The 17,761-nt window shown below is 53.2% G+C and overlaps 5 protein-coding genes across 5 annotated transcripts; 3 read left to right on the top strand and 2 right to left on the bottom strand.

The window, feature by feature from the left end:
- Window positions 1-378: 378 nt before the first annotated feature.
- AA0111_g6967 (hypothetical protein) lies at window positions 379-4,970 on the bottom strand (the record flags this gene model as incomplete). The annotated part of the gene is made up of 4 exons (XM_028653247.1): window positions 379-3,877; window positions 3,933-4,215; window positions 4,263-4,635; window positions 4,692-4,970. The coding sequence occupies 4 exons, from the start codon at window positions 4,968-4,970 to the stop codon at window positions 379-381; spliced, it is 4,434 nt and encodes a 1,477-aa protein (XP_028505598.1).
- Window positions 4,971-5,869: 899 nt separating this feature from the next.
- AA0111_g6966 (Target of rapamycin complex 1 subunit) lies at window positions 5,870-10,280 on the top strand (the record flags this gene model as incomplete). The annotated part of the gene is made up of 4 exons (XM_028653246.1): window positions 5,870-7,775; window positions 7,827-9,562; window positions 9,611-9,948; window positions 9,998-10,280. 4 exons carry the CDS (start codon window positions 5,870-5,872, stop codon window positions 10,278-10,280), a joined length of 4,263 nt encoding a protein of 1,420 aa, XP_028505599.1.
- A 378-nt stretch (window positions 10,281-10,658) lies between these two features.
- Window positions 10,659-12,447, top strand: AA0111_g6965 (Aspartate--tRNA ligase, cytoplasmic; the record flags this gene model as incomplete). The annotated part of the gene is made up of 4 exons (XM_028653245.1): window positions 10,659-10,736; window positions 10,787-11,499; window positions 11,549-11,989; window positions 12,036-12,447. 4 exons carry the CDS (start codon window positions 10,659-10,661, stop codon window positions 12,445-12,447), a joined length of 1,644 nt encoding a protein of 547 aa, XP_028505600.1.
- Window positions 12,448-13,148: 701 nt separating this feature from the next.
- Window positions 13,149-13,930, bottom strand: AA0111_g6964 (hypothetical protein; the record flags this gene model as incomplete). The annotated part of the gene is made up of 2 exons (XM_028653244.1): window positions 13,149-13,670; window positions 13,727-13,930. The coding sequence occupies 2 exons, from the start codon at window positions 13,928-13,930 to the stop codon at window positions 13,149-13,151; spliced, it is 726 nt and encodes a 241-aa protein (XP_028505474.1).
- Window positions 13,931-14,210: 280 nt separating this feature from the next.
- On the top strand, window positions 14,211-16,086 carry AA0111_g6963 (Ribosome-associated complex subunit; the record flags this gene model as incomplete). Its single annotated transcript, XM_028653243.1, has 4 exons — window positions 14,211-14,297; window positions 14,352-14,388; window positions 14,442-14,568; window positions 14,619-16,086. The coding sequence occupies 4 exons, from the start codon at window positions 14,211-14,213 to the stop codon at window positions 16,084-16,086; spliced, it is 1,719 nt and encodes a 572-aa protein (XP_028505601.1).
- Window positions 16,087-17,761: the final 1,675 nt, after the last annotated feature.

Here is a 17,761-nt window from a genome sequence, read left to right as displayed (position 1 = left end):
AGATTTGCATTTGTAGTATCCACTGCTTGATAAATCGATCCGTATACATTAATGTGTGTTGATGTCCTACATTTGCCTGTGATCGTTCTCGAATCTTAAAAACTCCCCTGACATGACATGCCGACTACTATATGACCCGTGTGAAAGACGAGCAACGTCAAACGACTGCCAGAAACTGCAACAAGACGCAGAAAGTTCAAAAGTCTTCAGTCATAGATCTTCTTGCAGTAGTAACAAATGGTATAAAACGAAACCCCATCAGAAAATGATGGTACCATAATGAAGAGAAATTAGAAACCAGATTACGCCTTACAAATCGCTGAACACGTGTCCAATCCATTAAGCAGCAGAAAAGCGGTTCAAGGTTCGTATGCACCTTTATGAAGATCCGTGGAGCTGTGTTGGTGAGGCCATGGTAGCAGCCGGCTGTGCGGACTTTGCATCGTGACTACCTGCCGCAGCCTGGAACCCATCCTCGCTCTCCACCTTGTTCCTCCATTGCGAGAGTTCATTCAGATCCGTGTTATCATTGTCGGGCATGCGTTCGAAATCAAAGCGATCACTCAAACGGTAGGCTTTGTTGGTAGTTTCCCAGTGACTCCTGAGAGCGTCCAGCTCAGAGGCAAGGTTATCCAGAGCCATGGAGTTACGCGTAGCAGAAGATGAAGGGCGGGGGACGGCCTCTGGGGTACTAGAGCCGTCATTGCGGCTGTAAAGAGATTCAGCGGATGCGATGCTATCGTGAGCACGGTGGCGGCTGTGTTCAGGAAGGGTGTTTTCGGTTGGTGCCTGGGACTGGCGGCGGTAATTATCGACCGATGACTCAAACTGGTCAAGGAACATTTGGACCCGACTCTCAGCTTCGCGGGCACGTTCCTCCGTCTGTGTATGCTGACGGCGGAGCGCGTCAAGATCTGTCTGGAACTGGGCTGCTTGATGCTCTGCCTGCTTTGTAGCATTCGTTGCTGTTTCGGCATCCGCGCGAGCAGAAGCCAGATCAGATTGCAGTTTGGACAATTGGGCCTCGAAACGTGTAACGGTAGCTTCCATCTCCTCTCGTGCCTTGTCCAGTTCAGAGCGAAGTGCCGCGCGTTCTGCGTTCGACTCAGCTTGATCGGCTTCATCAGTAGGACTACGCTTGTCTTGCTTCGCTTGGGTGAGTTCTTCCTCTAGCTTGAGATTTGCACTCTTGTAACGATCGAGCTCCTGTTTCATCTTCGAAAGCATCTTTTCGGTACCCCGGAGGTACTTGACAGCAGCTTGGTGATCGTTGTGAAGTGCCTGGAGTTTTTCTTCCCACTCCTTGCTGACCTCGTGCTCACGCTCCTCAAACATGGAGCGCATTTCCTCATGTGCTTTATTCATAGAGTCTACCTGTTGTTCCAGCTCGCGAACTCGGTTGAACTCCGGTGTGCCGAACCTTGAGTTCGGGCTGTCCAATACCCTTGAGCGTCGTGAGTCAACAGGGTTTACACCTCTTTCGTCGAGAAGATTGCGAAGTGTTTTAAGCTGAACTTCGAACGCATTGCTCTCAAGGCGCAGACGCTCGTGTTGCTGGCGAAGTTCGGTTCGTTCGGCCTCGGAGAGCTGTACATCTCGCATAGCCTGCTGTAACTGTTTACGAATGGTCAGCCCCTCGCGACTGGATTGCTCTTGGTAGGCCTCGAGACCGGCGATTCGTTCTTCAGCACGGCGAAGCTTTTCCGATGCTTGGTCAGCAGCTGTCTGATTCTTGCGAGCCATGGAGTTTGCAGCTTCGACTTGCTGTTGCAGTACTACAACCCGCTCATCATGGTTAGCACCATCTTGCTCGGAGCGCTCCGTTATCGTTTGAAGACCAGAGAAGACGGTGGCTCGATGAAGGCGTGCCTCTTCTGCATGGCTCTCCGCCAACTCCTCCGCATCACGAAGCTTTTGTGAAGTAGTCTCCAGCTCCAGTACGCGTGCCTCATACTCGCTACGAAGTTGACTCAGCTTCTGACGCAGGTTTTCACTCGTAGTCCGCTCTTCAGTGAGCTTCTTCTCCAACAAGGTTGACTTCTCCGTGGATGCGAAGACAGCATCGCGTAGAGACTGAATAATAGAAGACTGAGCTTTGTGCTCTTCGGAAACCTTAGCAACCCTGGCGCTCAGCTCTTGTTTATCGATTGCCAACAGTTTCGATGCCGATTCTGCTTCTGCAGCGCTAGTAGATACTTCCCTTGCAACACGCTCAGCCTCGTGTAATTCGGCGCGTAGACTCTCCGATTCAGCTGTAGCTTTTTGTCGGGTCGAGTCCAGTTCTTGTACACGTTTTTGCGCAGCTTCTGCGGTCTCCTCCGCTAGTTGTTTTGCTTTCTTTTCGGCATCAATCTCACGGGTCAGATGCTCCACTTTAGTAGCCAGGTCACCTTGAGCCGCCAAAGACATCGCTAGTCGCCGACTGATATCTTGGAGGCGATCCGCGTCGGGTGTGTTTGTGCTTCGAGTCCCATCTGGCTGTGGAGTTCCATTCTGACTACCACCTCCGTGAGCAGCCAACTTGGTTTTAGCGTAGATGGCTTCGCTGACAGCCGCGTCCCGCTGTCTCTCAACTTCAGCGATTCTCTTGGCAGCATCGTCACCTTGGGCTTTGATGGAGGTTTGTACTCGTTCAAGTTCGGTCTTCATCTTCAAGAGTGCCTCCAACAAGGGTCTATCCTCGTCTCGAAACGCGTCGGCCGACCGCTCATCGAATACTGGACTCGTGGAAGTACCAGAGCTGTAGCCTGCTCGACGAGCAAGTGCGAGCTCCGAGGCGTACCATGCGTTGCGACTTTTGACGTGCTCCAGTTCTTTAATAAGTTCGGTGTTTCGTTGATCATTCGCCAGTGACGCATTCTTCAAGCCCTCATTAGGTAACTGTTCAACGTCACGCGCAAATCCGCGTTGTTGCTGTGTCTCTAAAGATTGCCTGGTTGCCTGCTCTGTGCTATCTTGGGAAGGCTGCGGGCGGTGCGATTTGGACGTGTTTCGGGACAAAATGCTACCAGAGCGAGTAGTGTCCATGGACTCCTTCGGGGTCCGTTGGCTTACAGCGTCCGACGACATCTTTCGTTGCATGTCGTTCGTAGATGGACTTTCGCGGGTCATAGGCGACATGTTTTCTCTATCCAAGGCGGATGCAGCTCCAGTGTCGATAGGCGGGCCGTATCCACGTTCATTTTTGGTTGGAGTCTTGCTTCTAGGTTTTGCGGCACCTTGTACGCCAGCACCATTCTCACGGGGCTGTGGAGGTTGCTGAAGTGGTGGGGGACCTGGTGGTTGACCCGCTGCACGAGGCAAACGTGACCCTGCGTTCGCACCATTTCCCATGTTTTCTTGGGGTCTCGTAAACTGTGAAGCAGGCATCATACTCTCGCGCGTTGGAGGGGAGCCGACCTTAGCGGGAGGCACATTGCTTCTCTCACCGCCACTCATCTTCCGCTGTGTACCCTGCGGCTGTGGTGGAGGAGCACTTTCATTGGGCGGATACCTTATCTTGGAGGTGTCCAGAATGTAACTGAGGCTGAGCTCATTCCTGTCACTGGCAGAGGAGCTGGGCTCGCCAGCTAAAACAACGATGTGTTTTCCGAAGGCAGTCATGCTATGCCCCGACCGGGCTGAAGGGGAGTGTCCCATATTTTGGAACATGTACCAACGGCGTGACGAGATCCGAAAGGCTGCAAGGTCGCCCAAGTCGACGCCCTCTTGAGTGCGTCCACCAAAGATGTACATTGTGTCGTTTACGAGGGCGGCAGAATGGCCCTCGCGAGCTACGGGAATGTAGCCAATACAGTCAAGCTCAGTCCAGGCGTTGGAGCGCGGCTCATAGGTCCAGACATCGTTGAACCAAGTAATCCCGTCGGTTCCACCAAAGCTGATGATAGTTAGCAGGTTGGAGTGTGGAGGAGACAAAGGGCTGTGACACGTACAGGTAGAGCTTGTCGTTCCACGTTACCACGGAATGATTGGTACGTGCTGGTGGTGATCTGCCTTGTGGAGAAGCCTGCTCCTTGGTGTTTGGTAGCAACACCTCCCATCGGCTTGCGGATGACTGCAACGAGTTCAAATCAAAAGCTACGAGGTCATTGAAAAAGAAGCCCTCGACCTGTCCACCGAAAATGTATATCTTGGAACCCAGTATGTTCAAGGTATGTCCGTAGCGACCAGTGGGACGGGGTCCTTGTGGTAGAGCGCGCGACCAGTGCTTTGTGGCTGTGGAGTGTCAGTTGAGGTCATAGGTGATTCTGAGTTATACGCACAGGTATTGAGGAGATATAAGGTATCGTCCAGGTCGTCGTTGTCAGCCAGTTTCGTGTCTCCTCCAAAGACAATGAAGGCGTTGCCAACGAGCAAACTAGCATGACCTACGCGAGGACCAGGGCCGTCTCCAGTTGTGGATATGGGATAGCAGGCCATGCTGCCGTTGCCCATCTCTGTTAACCACAGATCACCCTTGACTGTTGCGCCGCCAACAAGTCCACCCATGAGGTAAATGGTGCCATCCTTGCTAGCCGTGGCATTTATAGCAGCGCCGTATCGGGGGAAGGGATTGCCTGCTGTGAAGTTCAAGCGTCGGGAGGACCACGGGTACGGGGAGTCTGGCGAGTTGCCGGCAAATCTGGGGTTCGTATTCTGAGGCAGGTAAGTCAGCACACGTGCAAGCGCAATGGGGTTGCCGAACAACGCACCTGGATGCTGGTGTCGGCCTTTTCTCGCAGCGCTTTGGGCTCGGGGGTAGGTGCATTTCCAACGTTCTGGAGAGAGTTCAACGAGTTGTTTACGCTGCCTCCGGGGGTGGGTGTCTGGGATTGGGGGCCTCCACGGGTCTTCTCAATCTCACGAGAGCCGGATCCATTGACGGCTGGGGGTGGTTGCCCCTGGCCTCCCGATGAGGTTATGTCTCGTGTGGCTGGGGGCAGCGCGTTGTTGGCCTGCTGCTTGCTCTTCTTGCCGAAGAGAAAAGACATGGCGGCGGTGGTGCTGCGAAGGCGTTGGTGCAGTAGCGGCCGGGGCCTATCGCGCACTCATTCGGCCTGGGACGCAGACTAGGAGAGGGAAGGCGGGCTGGCGAGGGTGAAGTGATCAGGCGAAGCAATGGACGAGGCGCGCGCGCATGTCGTACGGCTGGTGGAGGACGGCAGATGGGTGGGAGCGAGGGATGCTGTGTTATGGCGGCGACCAGGGCAGCGCGATGCTGGGGATGCGGGTACAGAGAGGCGTAATGCCGTCGGGACTCAGACGGCGCAGCACTTCCAAGGGCGACACTTCCAAGGTTGAGCAGGCCAGATGTATGCACGAGGGAAAGACGACCAGGCGGACAACGATGGTTAGCCTCTCCCCCAGCCCTGTTCACTCTGCGCGCCGCCCCTGAGAAGTGTCGGGAAGATCAGCGGACGCCGACAAGGCTAGAAGTGCCATTGGCTGCGTCGCGCCCGGAGAATGCAGAGGGCCTGCAAAAGAACCTCTTGTATAAGAGGGCGCGTTGACATGTGTGCAGATGCTAGCGAGCGTATGCACCGTTGGCCAGCCAGCATCCCTACCCGAACCATTCGAGACTGCATCAGTGCTGCCAAGTTGCTTTTTTGCTCCCATGGCCGCGTCGTCAATTCGCGGTGGAGCTCGACTCTCACCGCGGCGCTGCTTTGGGCCTAGCGCCGACGACATGCACTGTCGAGCTCTCACCTATGCCCGACGTCCACGAGAACAAGTTTGATAGACGTGCAATTGTCACCGCCCTCCCTCGCCCGGACTGCCGACTTCTGCTCTCTCTCTCTCTCCCTCACCCAAACGCGTCTCTCTGCCACGCGCACCGTCCGCCTCGCGCTATGGGCCCCGTCAACGCCGTCACTGCTCACTGAAGCTCACCATGAGAACAGCCAACGAACTACCTCTTGTCAGCGGCCACACCCACCCCAATCCGCTTGCTTCGCACGCCCCCGCGCCTGTCAACATGAACGGCTCCCATCCCTCCGACGCTGCTGCCGCTGCCTCGCGCCCCAGCACTGCGGCCGCCGCTGATGCGTCGCCCACCTCCCACATGGACGAACACGCCCCGCCCGCCCGTCCTGCTTCAATAGGCCCACAGTCTGCCCGTCCCAGCTTCCTGCGCGCGAAGAGCGACTTTGGGCCCCGCCATCCTGTCCTACCGCCAGAGAGCGCCGATGAGGGAAGCGTCGACGGCCACTTCAAGATCCGTCATGGCTGGGACGACCAACTGAACTCGGAAGAGTACAGCAACCTGCTCACCTCCAACTTCTTCATGTACTACACCGACAAGAAACACGAGACCGGCGGCCACCCCAAAAACGAAGACTGCGCCTTCCCTGTCCAGGAATGGCGCATGCGAGACCGCCTCAAGACTGTCTCGGCTGTCCTCGCCTTGTGCCTGAACATCGGCGTTGACCCCCCGGACGTCATCAAAACCAACCCGTGTGCCAAGGAAGAGTGCTGGATCGACCCGACCGTGACCTCGCAGACGCCCGGCCACACGCCCATGAACCAGATTGGAAAGGCTCTGCAGACTCAGTACGAACAGCTGAGCATGCGCACGCGCTACAAGCTGCTGCTGGACCCTACAACAGAAGAGACAAGAAAGTACGCTTCCACTCTCCGGCGGAATGCCCGCAACGAGCGAGTTTTGTTCCACTACAACGGCCACGGCGTACCCAAGCCCACTTCTTCCGGCGAGATATGGGTTTTCAACAGGAACTATACCCAGTACATTCCATTGTCACTCTACGACTTGCAGTCCTGGATTGGTGCTCCAAGTCTATTCGTCTATGACTGCTCCGATGCTGGGCTCATCATCAGCAATTTCAACCGCTTCGCTGAGAAACATCAGGCTGAGTTTGAGGAGGCGCGCCGGAGAGACCCGAGCGTCGAGCATGTCGACTTCAGTGATTGCATCCACTTGGCTGCATGTAGAGAGCGTGAATCGCTTCCCACTAATCCAGAGCTGCCTGCTGATATCTTTACTTCCTGTCTGACCGACCCCATAACCATGGCGGTACGTTTCTTCATCTTGCAAAACCCTCTTCCAACTAAAGTTAGCTTGCGAGATGCCCACAACATTCCAGGCAAGGTCTCTGAGCGTAGAACGCCTATTGGTGAGCTAAACTGGATCTTCACGGCCATTACTGATACCATTGCGTGGAATTCTCTCTCTAAGCCGCTCTTTAAGAAACTATTCCGTCAGGATTTGATGGTCGCTGCCCTCTTCCGCAACTATCTCCTTGCACAGCGCATCATGCGCGCATATCACTGCAACCCTGTCTCGCATCCCGAAATTCCTCAAACACATAATCATCCGCTCTGGCGCAGCTGGGACTTGGCGGTAGAGCTGATCTTGGCCCAGCTTCCGGACCTGCAGGCTGAAGCTCGGGGCGAGAAGGATTTCAACTACAAGCACTCCGACTTCTTCTCCGAACAGTTGACCGCTTTCGAAGTATACTTGACACAGGGCGCAGTGGAGCAAAAGGTACCGGAACAACTTCCCATAGTGCTCCAAGTACTACTCAGTCAAGTCCATCGTCTCCGTGCGCTTATCCTGCTATCGAGTTTCTTAGATCACGGCCCTTGGGCTGTAAATCTTGCGCTCAGTATTGGCATCTTCCCATACGTCCTCAAACTACTTCAGTCTCAAGCAAACGAGCTTAAGCCTGTAATGGTATTCATCTGGGCTCGTATTCTCGCAGTTGACCAGTCCTGCCAAGCCGATCTTCTCAAGGACAATGGCTACCAATACTTCATCAATATATTCAATCCTAATTCTGGTATACAAACTTGTCTTAGAAAGAAACTGTACATTGGCTAAAGTTACACAGGCATACCTATTCAGAACGCAAGTGAACACCGCGCCATGTGCGCCTTCATTGTTTCCATGTTCTGCAAGGACTACAACCAGGGACAACGCGCCTCACTGAGTACTGAACTTGTCGAGAGCTGCCTAGATCATCTCAAGGATATGCAGAACCCGCTGCTCAGGCAATGGTCATGTCTCTGCCTAAGCAAGCTTTGGGTCAACTATGAAGAAGCCAAGTGGGTCGGAATTAGATGCATGGCACACGAGCGGCTATGTGAGCTCATCGTGGACCCTGTTGCCGAAGTTAGAGCTGCGATGCTGCATGCATTGGCGTCCTTCCTTGGGATTCGCGACGTCACTCCCCAAGTGGCTAACATTGAGGAGTCTATCGCGTCAATGATTCTTATCATGACAATGGATGGTAACAGTATGGTGCGCAAAGAACTGCTCATATTCTTCTCAACATTTGTCGCTCGCTACAAGGCCCGATTCATAGTAGCTGCATTCGAACAATTATCCGAGGATCATGCCAACATGGACACAAAGCAGTCAGATGACAAAAGCACCGAAATGCTCTACATGAAGACACGTTCAGGAGCGACAGACGGCGCTTCGGAATCGACGTCTTGTTCACAGAACACTATATATTCTGCCATATGGAAGGAGCTATTGGTCATGTCCGTGGACCCGCACCCGGAAATCGCAAAAGACGCTGGAATAGTCGTTGATTGCATTCTTATCGCTCTCATCGAATCCTCCCTAGGAAAATTCGTACAGCCCCAACTAGATGAAGCTCTGCAACATGCGCCCGCTCCTCGTCCCACGCGCCGCGCAGTGGAGGAGACCTCTGCGCCGCAAAAAACTTCCAATCCTCCAACACCGACGAAAGACTCGACATATCTGTCTCTTTTCGGTGGTATCCGCAAATCCACCAGCGTTGGTGCTTCGCTGAAGAATCTCTGGGCAGGTCAAGAATCAGCAAGCCCTCGACAGAGGCCATCTGGGCGATCTGCTGCTGAGGACACCACTGTCCCGTCAGCGTCTCGTCCTCAGACTCCGGAGAAATACCACACTGTAGAGCAGCCAACCTCAAGAGGTTTCAAGAACAGGAATCTGTCAGAAAAGCCAGAGATTCCACTCAAGAGTGTGTTCTTCGAATGGTCAGTCGAGTACTTCCGTGAGCCCCAGATGAAGCCCACAGAGGCCGACGAGCCCGGAAGCACCGATTACAATGGCCGACTCTGGCGAAGAAACCGTAACGACAGGATTATTGCCGAGACTCAGCCGTTGAAAGACATTGCTGTCTCTAACCGCTGGGACGTGCCCCGAGGGTATTTTGACAACCTCAGCCAACCTGCGAAAATGTGTTTCCATCAGTTCGAAGATCATCTAGTCGTGACAGATACACGGGACACCGTCAATATCTTTGATTACTCAAAATCGGTTAGCAGGATCAATTCTTTTTCTAACGGGAACCCTCCCGAGTCGAAGATAACGGACGTTCGATTCATCAACGAAGATGATCAGGCGCTATTAATGACTGGGTCTTCAGATGGAGTCATCAAGATTTTCCGTAACTACGACCGTAAAGGAGAGACGGAACTAGTGACGGGATTCCGAGCTCTCACCGATCTTGTTTCAAGCAACAAGAATGCCGGCCTGGTCTTTGATTGGCAGCAAGGTAGAGGTCTGATTCTGGTTGCTGGCGACGTAAAGGTCATCCGCGTATGGAACGCAGGGACCGAAGTATGCACCAATGTAAGTTACACTTTCTGCGTCTCTTGAGACCTTAGCTGACTTGAGTAGGATCTCCCGGCGCGTTCGGGCTCTTGCATCACATCCTTGACCTCTGATCAAGTCGAAGGAGATGTGTTCGTCGCTGGCTTTGGTGATGGTGCCATACGCGTATATGACCAGCGCCAGAAGCCTGCCACCGCCATGGTTAAGGTCTGGAAAGAGCACAAACAATGGATCACCAACGTCCATCTACAGCGTGGTGGTCAGCGCGAACTTGTGAGCGGCTGTCGCGGCGGTGAGGTTAAGCTATGGGATATCCGCTGGGACCGCAGTGTAAAAACTATACAAGCGACTTCCGACACGCTCAGGACACTTAGTGTCCATGAACACGCTCCGGTCTTCGCTACGTAAGTGCTAATAAACTGCAAACAGACTGGAACATGCTGACCTCAATAGTGGCACGCAACGACACCGTGTGAAGATTTTCAACCTAAACAACGGTCAGCCCGTATCTCACCTCGAACCCTACTCGGGTTTCCTTCGGGATCGATCTGCTCCCATCTCTGTTACCGCCTTTCATCCCCACCGACTGATGATTGCCGCAGCGGCCGTCAACGACACCCACGTCAATATCTTCTCGTGTCACGAGCCAAAGCATTCAGCTGTCAATAAGACAGTGAAACTTTGGGATGGGAATGCGAGTACAGCCGCGTCAAGCAGAACATCTATCATCGGCTGAGGGTGATCTGACGATTCCTCGCAGAGTCCGAGATTGAGGAAAAGGAATGCAGTCGCTTTGGTGAAGTCGTCTAAATGACCTGACTTTTTTTTTTTGAGACGGTGGAGCACAGCAGCTTATTTTGTGCTGGGCGTCAGGAATGCATTGGTTTCGAGCAGGACTGTCAATTTCTACTATACCCAGGCTACATTAATTAGTAATTGCACACAAGTTCAAACACACGTCCTCGATGATGTTAGCCAGGCGGGCTGCCACTAATTGGCTATGACGCTGCGGGGGGTAGCGGGGCTGTGACTGCCCCACTATGGAAATGTGAGTCGTCCGCACGATACGACTGACCACTGCACAACGCGACTTGAAATCCCCAACACTACCACAATGAGTGACGCCGCACCTACTGGCGCTGAGCCGCCTTCCAAGAACGCGCTGAAAAAGGCGCAGAAAGAGAAAGAGAAGGTCAGCAGAATCCCCTCCCTTTCAAGTTCATAATGCTCACGATATACTAGGCAGAGAAGAAAGCTGCAGCCAAAGCCCGCGAACTTGCTGAGCGTACCAAGAAGGAGGCCGACGATGCCGCCGACGTCTCTGTAGGCGCATACGGCGAACTTCCCCTCATTGGCTCCAAAGAACACAAGCCTACGGGAACTCCACGCACCGAGCTTGCCGATGTCGCCAGCAATGAGGACAAGGAGATCACATTCAGATGCTGGGTGGAGAATGCAAGGGTTCAGTCTGCGAAACTCGCTTTCCTGAACTTGCGACAGAACCTCAACACTGTGCAGGCTGTTGTTGCGGCCAGCGAGAAGCTGAGCAAGCAGATGGTCAAGTTCTGTGGCAACGTCAGCACCGAGAGCACACTTGTGGTCACGGGCATAGTCAAGCGTGTGAAAGAGCCTATCAAGAGTGCCAGCATCACCGATTTCGAGATTCACATCCAGAAGCTGTTCGTCGAGGCTGCTGCGGAGATTCCGCTACCACTTCAGGTGTCCGATGCTGAACGGCCTATGCCAACCGAGGCTGCCGCCGAAGAAGACCAGAAAGAGGAGGAGGGTGGCGAGCGACCACTCGTCAGTCTGAACACGAGGCTAAACAACAGGACGATTGATCTTCGGGCGAAGATCAACCAGTCCATCTTCGTGATCAAGAGCGGTGTATGCGCCTTGTTCCAGGAATTCCTCTCAAAGAAGGGTTTCGTCTTGGTGCATACCCCAAAGATACTGTAGGTCATCTCTACGAGAGCTCAATACAGATACTGACCTGGCACTTAGCGGCGCTGCCTCTGAAGGAGGAGCCAACGTCTTCGAGTTGAAGTACTTTGGTCGTCCCGCGTATCTTGCTCAGTCACCACAGTTTTACAAGCAGATGCTGATCGCCTCCCGCTTCCAGAAAGTCATGGAGATTGGCCCTGTGTTCCGCGCCGAGAACTCTAACACGGCTCGTCACTTGACCGAATTCACAGGACTGGATCTTGAGATGGAATTCCAAGAAAACTACCACGAAGTCATGGGCGTATTGGAGGACCTTATGCTCTTCATTTTCAACGAGCTCAACTCACGATACCGGAAGGAGACTGAACTCGTAAGAGGAGTGTACCATGTCGATGAGTTCAAGCTTCCCCAGTCTGGCAACGTGCCTAGAATTCCTTTCCAAGAAGGTATCAAGATGCTTCGCGAAGCCGGAGAAGAGCTGGGCGACTACGACGATCTGACGTAAGTGTGGTGAAGAAACTCTATAAGGCTCGACTAACGTTTTCAGAACCCCACAAGAAAAGCTGCTTGGCAAACTCGTCCTGGAAAAGTACAACACCGACTTCTACGTCCTGGACCAATTCCCTCTCGCTATCCGTCCCGCCTACACTATGCCATCACCTGCCGATCCCGCTCTCTCAAACTCGTACGATATGTTCATGAGGGGTCAGGAAATTCTCTCTGGCGCGCAGCGTATCCACAGCTCGGAGCTCCTCGCAGAGCAGATGCGCAAGCATGATCCCCCAATTGATCCAGCCGGTGCTGGAACCAAGGACTACGTAGACTGCTTCAAGTATGGCTGCCCACCGCACGCTGGAGGAGGTTTCGGTCTAGAGAGGATTGTTCAATTCTGGCTTGGACTGCCCAACATTCGGATGTGCAGTCTCTTCCCCAGAGACCCGCAGCGAGTTGTACCTTAAGATCGTTCTGCCTGTAGGAAATGATGAAACTCCTGCTTGATAATGCTTGGCAGACACGGGTTACCAGAACGGACATGGACTTGATACTGCACGTGTACGCGAAACGGAGTAGAAGATTGGTCCAGGTCTTCACACATCGCATGAAAATCCGACGATTGTGGAATAGAGGAGATACTGAGGGCTGATGTAAGGGCAATGTCGCGTCTCGTGGAGTCAACGACCAGCAGAGTCAATTGTACACTAGAGACAATGAAGATATTATACATACTCGCCGTTTAGTCTGTGGATGCGACTATTCAAGTAAGTAGCTATTTTCCGATGCATACTTGCTTTCGATAGAGCATACCGCCTTTAGGGGCATGGTCAGAGTATTTCAGACATGCCTCCGGTGAAGCCCTCTGCCCCATTTAACTTCGCTCATTAGAACCCACACTTTCATCGAGTGCGGTCGGACGTCGCAGTCAACGTGATCCGCTGACGTACGGCCTCTGTGACTCCCATGTCTACAGTGCCAGAGGTGCCCGTCCTTTATGCGTACTGTATTGGGCGCAAAACCACACTGATACCCCTTGCAGATAATTGTTCCCAACGGTTGATAGCCTGCATGTGTTCAGTCATAACATGGACCGACGTGCGTAATAATCGCGATACCCATCCATCCTGCGATTGCGAATTTTGATATGACAGCCATGGTTTCTGCATCAGCATTGTTTCAAAGTCGCAGCAGCTAGCTTTTTCTGTGCCTCGTCTCCGAGGGCGGCAACATCCACCTCTTGTATAGCCTGCCCTATTGCCAATGTCGCCTTTATGTTCCCCCCGTCGACGTGTACAAGTCCGTTTCGACCGACTGTGACCTCGAAGCCGATTTTGGCACCCAAGGTCTGCAGTAGAGTTATGCCACCACGTGCTGCAAGCATTCGTCGAGCCATGCCCAGGCTCACCTTGAACAGCATGCCTCCCTTCAAAAGACCGAGTCCTTCACTCTTGCCTGTGGAGGGATCGACGCAGGTGAGTTCTGATGGCAGATCCTTGCCAGCGCTGGCAACGCGGCAGTATACCAGAGAGTTTGGAGGAAGCTGGGGTCGTGTCTTCTTAGTCGCGCCCTCGAAGGCCAAATGGGGGAGGGTCGCAGGTGGTGTGTTCGGAGTAAGGAGGCAGTTGAAGTTCTCTGCGGCAGAACCATTGACAGTCGCGATGACGAGGTCGCCCGCGAAAGGAAGGTACTGTGACGAGTGTTAGCAGACTAAGAGCAAGCAAGGCGCAACAAGAGCTTTCTAACCCTTCCAGTGTTGTATTCAACCGAAGCAGCATTCTTCTTGTTGTCTGTCACGAGCGCGCCCGCAATTGTAGCAGTGACCGTGTCTGGCGGCGTGTGTCGCAAACCTGGTCCGAGGGTGAGCGTCTTCTTTTTGCCTGTGCCTGTAGGCAGGGCACTCTTCGCGATGTCGTCGCCCGGCAGGACGATTGTGGCTGACGCTGCCATGGTGGTGCTTGCCGAGTCGTGTTTCCTTGGTTGTTGGTAGAGTACATGGTAACATGTGCAATCCTAGGTATAGTGAGCTCATTCCGAAGAAGCCCGTGCGCTTCCGAGAAAAATGCACGACTCTGAATTTCTTAGCCGCGCAGAAACACACGCGCTACAAACGCAGCCACAGTCGGATATCCTCAATTCTTCCACTTCTACCGCTTTCTCGTCAATACCCGATCGTCTCATTCTAACTCGAAACCCGTTCACGTAACTAAACGACGTATACCCGCGCAAGATGAGTGCGCAAGCGGACCCCGCGCAGAGAGTCGCGATAGGAATATCCTTTGGCAATTCGTACAGCTCTATTGCCTTTACCAGCGGTGTACGTAATGCATGTCTATAGCCGTTTTCTCTGGGTGTTTCTGACACATAACAGGAAGGCAGAGCACAGGTCATCGCCAACGAAGACGGAGGTATGCTGCTTGCCCCACGCCCTGAATCCCCTCCATTGCTAATTTGTCCTCAGATCGCCAGATCCCCACCGCTCTGTCCTACGTTGAAGGAGAGGAACTCCACGGTGGACAGGCCAAGAGCCAGTTCGTCCGCAATGCGAAGAACACAGTCGCCTACTTCCGCGACTTTCTCGGACAAGAGTAGGCAGCCTGATCAACCCTCCATGTCCGACGAGACTGACGCTCTGAAGCTTCAAATCGATAGACCCCTCGCCATGCCACCAGTCGGCTCACCCCATACAGCATGAAGACAGCGTGGCTTTCAGCATTCGCGACACCGAAGAAGAGCAGGAAAACACCGTTTCCGTTATCGATATCACCACACGCCACATGAAGAGACTGCGAAGCTCTGCCTCTGACTACCTCGGAAAGGACGTCAACGCCGCCGTCATCACCGTACCCACAAACTTCAGCGACGCCCAGAAGGAGGCTCTCAAGAAGGCTTCAACAAATGCTGGTATTGAGGTTCTGCAGTTCATCAGCGAGCCCACGGCTGCTGTCCTGGCCTACGATGCCCAACCTGATGCGAAGCTAGCCGACAAGATCGTCGTTGTCGCCGACTTGGGTGGTACTCGTTCGGATGTCGCCGTGGTCGCATCCCGTGGTGGCATTTACACTATCCTGGCCACTCTACACGACTATGATGTTAGCGGCTTCAAGCTCGACCAAGTGCTCATGGACCACTTCGCCAAGGAGTTCCTCAAGAAACACAAGTCGGCAGGTGACCCCCGGGAAAACGACCGATCATTGGCCAAGCTGAAGCTCGAGTGCGAAGCCGTCAAGAAGGCGCTATCCATTGGTACCACCGCCAACTTCTCCGTAGAGAGCTTAGTGGGCGGCACTGACTTTACCGCAACCATCAACCGTACCCGTTATGATCTCCTGGGAAGCAAGCTGTTCGCCGCTTTCACTCGTCTTGTAACGCAAGCTGTGGAGAAGGCCAACTTGGACCCTCTCGACATCTCTGAGATTGTATTGGCTGGCGGTAACTCACATACCCCCAAGGTTGCTTCGGCGGTACGATCAGCCTTCCCAGACTCCACGACTGTCCTCGCGCCTTCCACATCCCCATCCGCCATCAACCCTTCGGAACTGGCAGTCCGCGGTGCTGCCATTCAGGCCAGCCTCATCCAGGAGTTCGAGCTTGAGGACATTGAACAAAGCTCTCACCCCATGGTCACCGTTACGCCCCATCTTTCTACCGCTGTTGGTGTGTTGTGCATCTCAGGTGACGAATCTTCTGGCGTTTTCCACGCCATTGTTGATACCGAGACACAACTCCCCGTTCGACGCACTGCAACCATCACGACACCACGAGAGGGTGGCGATGTGCTTATCAAACTTGCCGAAGGCTCACGACACATCAAGGTCACGAAGCCAGAACCAAAGCCCAAGTCTGAAAAGAAGGATGACGACTCGGAAGACGATGATAGCGATGACGACAGCGAAGAGGAGGAAGAAGAGCTTAGGGAAAAGACATGGAAGGTCGGCCAAGTGCTAAGCGAGGCTGCGGTCCGTGGAGTGAAGAAGGGAGGAAAGGTTGAAGTGCAAATTAACATTGGCGCCGACCTGAGCATAAACGCCATCATCCGTGAAGTTGGCGGCAAGGGCGGTGTCCGTGGTATGATCCAAGGAAAGAAGGTTAACGGCAGCGCCTAAGGTGGACTCGACTTCTCCACTATACCAATTCACCAACCGCTGGACGAGAGCCCTTCCTCATATGCGATGTAAACGACATAGACAGCTTGTTTCTTTACTTGACCGCTACCAGTAGCTTGTATAGGCCTACAGAAAGGCTTAAACCTTTGAGCTGGCTGCAATGAAAATTATCTAGACCCGCAATCCAACGTGCCAAGTAGTCCAGTCATCGATTTTTCAAGAGTCGAAATCGCGGTCTCATCCTTCTACCCATTGCTGTGTTTGTTCTCCATTGCTCGTATTCCATGTCTCTCGTATCCGTAAAATCCAAATCTTGATAGTGCCATCTGCGCTCCAACCAATTCTCCTTATCCAAGTCATCTATGCTAGAATCCAGCGCACCCAAAACCTCATCCTCACTCTGCCACTCAGTACTCCATCCTATACTCAAATAGCGTAGACGGCCTAAGAAACGCTCGTCTATCATGGTAAAAAGATCGGTCATGGTGAAGCTGCGTGACGGATCGCCAGTTCGTCCACAGGCGACAAGGGTGAGGCTGTACAGTGGCTTGGCTTCTTGCCATCGCGTTGGAGAAAAGTCTGGTGGCATATTTCCGAACCGACTGTCAATATAGTCGAGCGCAATAGTCAGAGATACTAGGTTAGGTAGCCAGTCTAGTACACCGTTCAGTCGACCTTGCTTGACGGCTGGCAAATCACGCAGTTCGACAACAGTCAGCGACGCAGCTAAACTGTTGAGCAGCGGCCTGATTCCTTGTCTGTGAATTGAAAATCAGCATTGCGCTCATCAGGTTCAGTCAACCAGTGACTTTCTCGAGGCGTGACTTTGACATACTGATCTAGCCCAGGACTATGGTAGATACCTAGTGAGGAGAACGTCGGTGGGAAGTTGTCTGGTTGTCGTAACATGTCCCAAAGAAACTGGCCCGAGACTGATCCGGACAACGCAAGATGTTCAAGCTTGGGTGGCCAGCGGATGCTGGGACCACCTGGTGTCGCTGGTGGTTCGTATCTCGATGAACAGCGAGGCAAGTAAAGCTCACGCAAATCTCCCAACTGCCGTATAGTTTGGTTCAGACTTTGGAAGCTGATACATTCTGAAACCCTGATATTGAAATTGCGCGTCAGTGTACGAGCCGAATGCACCATGTACTTGGGGCTTACTGACAGGCTCAGGTCAAGAACGCGCAGTCGAGTGCATTTGCTTAGACTAGCCCAGCAATTAATCGCAAAGCTAGCTTGGGGTGCTACAAAGACTTCAAGAGATGCTCTTGTTCGGCCTAGTAATCTAGCCGTTGTGGACTTGGCGCCTTGGTGTACGATGTGGGATAAGTCAAGGGACTTCACCAAACTCGCCAACGCTGTCGGCTTATGACAAGTTAGCAGATTCTACCGGTTACCTTTGATGCAACTTACCTTGATGCGAGCTAGTACAGAAGGACATATCGTGCGTACAAAGAGTTCGTATGCGCTTCCAGACAGATATGGTGATTCATATAACGGTTGAACTGCTACCTATTCGGGCAGCGAGATTAGTTACGGTACATCTGATGTCCAATAGATAGACATTTACATACATCATACCACTGTCTGGTCTTGTAAGCTTATGTGACTGAATTGTCAGTGCAACGATTACCTATTGACTGCTGAGAAGCGGGCTAGCGTCGTTTGCCTC

Source organism: Alternaria arborescens, assembly GCF_004154835.1.
Source record: "Alternaria arborescens strain FERA 675 chromosome Unknown contig_15, whole genome shotgun sequence".
NCBI lineage: Eukaryota > Fungi > Ascomycota > Dothideomycetes > Pleosporales > Pleosporaceae > Alternaria > Alternaria arborescens.
This window is presented reverse-complemented; position numbering and strand designations above follow the sequence as displayed.